The 4,309-nt window shown below is 30.1% G+C and overlaps 1 protein-coding gene across 1 annotated transcript in view; it reads left to right on the top strand.

Annotated features, from left to right (window-relative positions):
* LOC106459460 (spectrin beta chain, non-erythrocytic 1-like) overlaps positions 1-3,161 on the top strand; it is a 179,713-nt gene extending 176,552 nt beyond the window's left edge. Inside the window, exon 74 of the mRNA XM_022385955.1 lies at positions 738-3,161. Coding sequence (XP_022241663.1) covers positions 738-953 — 216 coding nt within the window. The 3' untranslated portion in view covers positions 954-3,161. The remainder of the gene's footprint in view (positions 1-737) is intronic.
* The last annotated feature ends 1,148 nt before the right edge of the window (positions 3,162-4,309 follow it).

Below are 4,309 nucleotides of genomic sequence, written 5' to 3'. Positions count from 1 at the left end.
AAAAAGGAAGGTCACACTGTTGGGCTATGTGTTTTAGTGTTTTGATCCTTTAACTAGTATGCAGAAGTGCTGTAGTTTTTCTTAAATTTACATTATTTTGATGCCAAACTTGAACTTTTGTTATTTTCTTTTCCAAATCTCTCCTAGTGTTTACTTCCAACATTTTATTTTTAGGCACTTCTCACCTAGTGCTTGCTTACTTCATTTTATTCAAAGACACTTTTCACCCAATGCTTTCTTATTTCTTTTTATTTATAGGTACTTCCCACCTAGTGCCTACTTCCTTAATTTTTTATAGGCACATATCATCTAGTGTCAACTTCTAATGTTTTATTTTACAAAGATACTATACATTATTACTTATTCTCATTGTTTTGTGTATACTATTCTTGATAATGTTTTTTATTTTAAATATATTCACCTATATAGAGAGTGAAAGTTTATTCTTGTTTTATTACATACTTTTCTAGTGCTTATTCTTATTGCTCTATTACACACTTTCCTCTTTTCTAGTGTTTATTTGCGTTGCTTTACACACATCCTCACCACCAGTGTTTCCTCTTTACTTTGTTATACATACATCCTTTTTCTAATTTCTGTTCTCATTATGTTACTGTACAAACAACCTCTCTTCAAGAGATTCTTCTCATTGTTTTATCAAACATACGACACCTTCCATAGTGTCAGTTCTAATTACTATATCACAGAAATATATCTTTCTTGTTTTTCCTAAATAGGCTTTGCCAGTAAGTCGCCCACAGACAGCCCAGGTTTCTCGTCACATGTCCTTACCTCCAGGAACAATTCCTCCTGAAGGATATCGTCCACAGAAATATGACAGCAGAACAAGGCAGATGTCTTCAGATGGCTCTTCTGAGGGAGAACTTGCATCCCATGCTCATAAGAGCAAGGACAGAAAAGGCGTTTTTAGAGGGCTTTTTAAACGAAAGTAATTGTAGTTTTATCCCTGTCTGTGCTTGTTGTGTATATAGCTTGATTTTAATATGCCTTTTTGTTTCACTATAATTTTGGTCAGAATTGTATATAATATTTTTACTTCAGATTGCCATGTGTAAACAAACATTAACTTCATATTATTTCACTAAGGTGAATTTTTTGTATTACATTAGTAATAATAATAATGCAGCATGGCTTGTTTTAGTTTCTAGCAGACTTCCTTGGGCAATAAAGTAGAATGTTTTTCTCATAAGTCTATTTTGTGGAACTTATAATGATTGTTAATGGGTGTCATGAAATAACTTTATAGGTGTTACAAGGAAACATTTCTTATACTTAAGCTTGACATATTACGATTACTATTAGGATAACCTAGCCAATTTGTTACTCAAGCGTTAACCGACCTAATATTCATATATATATATATATATATATGCTGAAAAAGAACTTCTTATGATACAGTACTAGAAATGTCAGATTTGATAACTAAAATCATTGTATTGATGCTTTGTGATTGAAATGTTTTGAAGAACAGCTACAGAAATGAAGAAGAAGAAAAGAAGGCATTTTTTTTTACTGCAGGACAGAAAAAACAAACCGTTTGTAAAATAAAACTATATTGGAATGATAGCTTTTGTTATTTAGCAGTCCAGTATACCTACTGAAATAAACTTCTTGGTGTGGTTGTTATTTTTCTGTTTGAAATATTTTTTATCCTAACTATAATGAGATTACATATGTATATATACATAAAAGTATTTAAAATACCTTGTATGTTTCAAGTATTTTTGTAACTTCTCTTGTGTTTGATACAAAAGTGTCACATGAATGTACAAAATAACACTGAATAACTATAAAGTAAAGAGATTATGAATTTGGGGTGATTTTTGTTTAGTAGAAAGGTGTATCTAACTAGAAGCTGTTTTCCATGTAATTTTAATTTTATTTGTTTTTGGTGTTTTTTTACATTAACATTCCATTTTACTTCCGTCCTAATTTTATTTCCCATTGAACTTATTGAAGCATAATAATTATTTTCTAACATTTTAGTGCCTTAGATTTACTGAAATGGAAAACAAGATACTGGTGATAAAATATGATGATATACATACATCTACAATGAAGTGTTGCATTTCATTGTTATTTTTTTATTTGTGGCAGGAAGTAGTGACAAATGATAGTAATGTCAGTATAAAGGCTAATTTAGTCTTGCTAATTATAAATTACTATTTTTTTCTTTATTAAACCTTCTGGATATACATTCAGTACAGTTAATTTTCTCTTATACTGTTATTTAATTTTCTTCTCACCATTCTAGAAGTTGGAATCATAGATAAATCTCATTATAGAAGAACTCATACAGTTTCAGTAGTAAAGTATAGAAATGTGCTTTACTATGTGCTAGTAGAAGCAAGTAACTTACTTTACTCCAGCTATCCTAATTAACCCAGATCTTATTAAGAACATAATGACTGCTTTTGATGTTGGTGTATGAAAATGGAAAGTGTGTTGTTAAAGAATTATTTTTTGAAGAGTGGTGCAATGAGTATAACACCAATTGAAGGAAACTGTACAAATTTAACTTAGCAATTATCAGAACGTTAACTAAGTTAAATGAGTGTTATTGCTGTCACTATTTTTAGAAGTAATTCCAAATTTTGAGATATTAATTAACAACTAGATACATTTATTTTAGAAAAATGTTAAGTTTTTAATTTCTCATTTTGAAAACTGAATCTTGTAAAACAGACTTCTAGATCTGATAATAGATAATGCTGAAATAATTCACTTTGTAGCTTTAGTTAAATTTCCTGTTTTTAGTTGTGAAGGATTAGTTTGATGAAATACTTTCCAGTTAAACCACACCATATTCTGATTTAAAGATTTATTGAGACATGAAATTTGGTTGCATTTGTTTTGATGGAAAACATGAAACAGGATATTTATTCTTTGTACTGAAGTTAAATCTGAAGTAATTTTCTATCAGATTCCTTAATTTGTATCTCACCCTTGTACTTTTTTTTTGTGAATTAAATATGTAAAGTCATGTTAACATGAATATAATTTGATAGAGACAAAATGGAAAGCTTAACATGTAATAACATGGGATCAGAATTATTCTACTAAATAATTTATTTGTAATCTTTTACCCATATTTTGGACATTAAAGTGAAGTTTATGACTTTTTACCTGCTTTTTGAGAATTGTTGTTGTGTTATTACAATTTCTAAACACAACTATTCAAAAATAGGGCTAGTAGTAGGTGAGATTATGCCTCAGTTATATATTTTATGAACCAAATAATAGAACATAAAAAATTGTCATTTCTTTTCAAGAATTAAATTTTTTTAGCATTTCTTATACATCCAATAAAACTATATGTATTCAATCAGCAATCTTGTGTTAACTCTCAATGCAGCATTACTTGTATATCAGTGTATATCCCTAACATATATATATATATCCTTTAGTAGCATCCTATCACACATATGTAGAACACTCCATTTATTTGCACATGCATTTACATGATCATATAATGTGTCAGGTGTTCACTTGAGTCTTATAAGTTCTGAGGTATAGTCATATTATTGTTCATCTACAAGCAATGAGTAAGAGCAAGGATCTCTGTGATTTTCAAAGAGGCATGATATTGGATGTCCATTTTGCAGGAGTAAGTATACTTAAGACATTTCTTTTTTTGTCTATTAACAGTGGAAACCTAAAAGTAATACACATGCCACTAGAAAAAATTGTGGACACCAACTGCTGGTAACAGACAGAGAGAAAAGACAATTAAACAGACTTTACCTTGTGTCTCAATTGACTGAATCCTTAATCAGTAGTAAGAAACTTGCCTGTTGTCAACTGCACAATGTGAAGAACATCACAAAACCTGCTTATCCCAAATTTAAACAGGGAAGCACAACTTCAATAATGTTAAGAGCATACATTATGAATAATAAAACATTGAAGTATATGCCTGATGAGTAGCATTTAATAGTTTTCTATTCTGATGGTAGGAAAAAAATTATGGAAAATTATGGTTTGTTTCAACATGACAAGTTTCTGGAGGTGGTGTGATAGTATGGAGAATATCAAACTGGTGTATTTACATGTTTTAAATTGTGGCGGATTGCTACAAGTTCTTCAAATACCTATAGAATAATAGGTTTCTTTTTGGTGAGTGTAAAACATGTAAATACGCTAGTTTGATTTTCGAAAGCTCACTAGTATGAAGGCTTGGTTTGGTCTGATATTTCACTGGTGGGAGTGGCCAGGGTCACTGATGAGGAGTGGAATTCTCCGAAAATAGTCTGGCTCATTGACACACACACCCCAATGAAAGAATAGA

This window comes from Limulus polyphemus, unplaced genomic scaffold, assembly GCF_000517525.1.
Source record: "Limulus polyphemus unplaced genomic scaffold, Limulus_polyphemus-2.1.2 Scaffold612, whole genome shotgun sequence".
NCBI classification, from domain to species: domain Eukaryota; kingdom Metazoa; phylum Arthropoda; class Merostomata; order Xiphosura; family Limulidae; genus Limulus; species Limulus polyphemus.
This window is presented reverse-complemented; position numbering and strand designations above follow the sequence as displayed.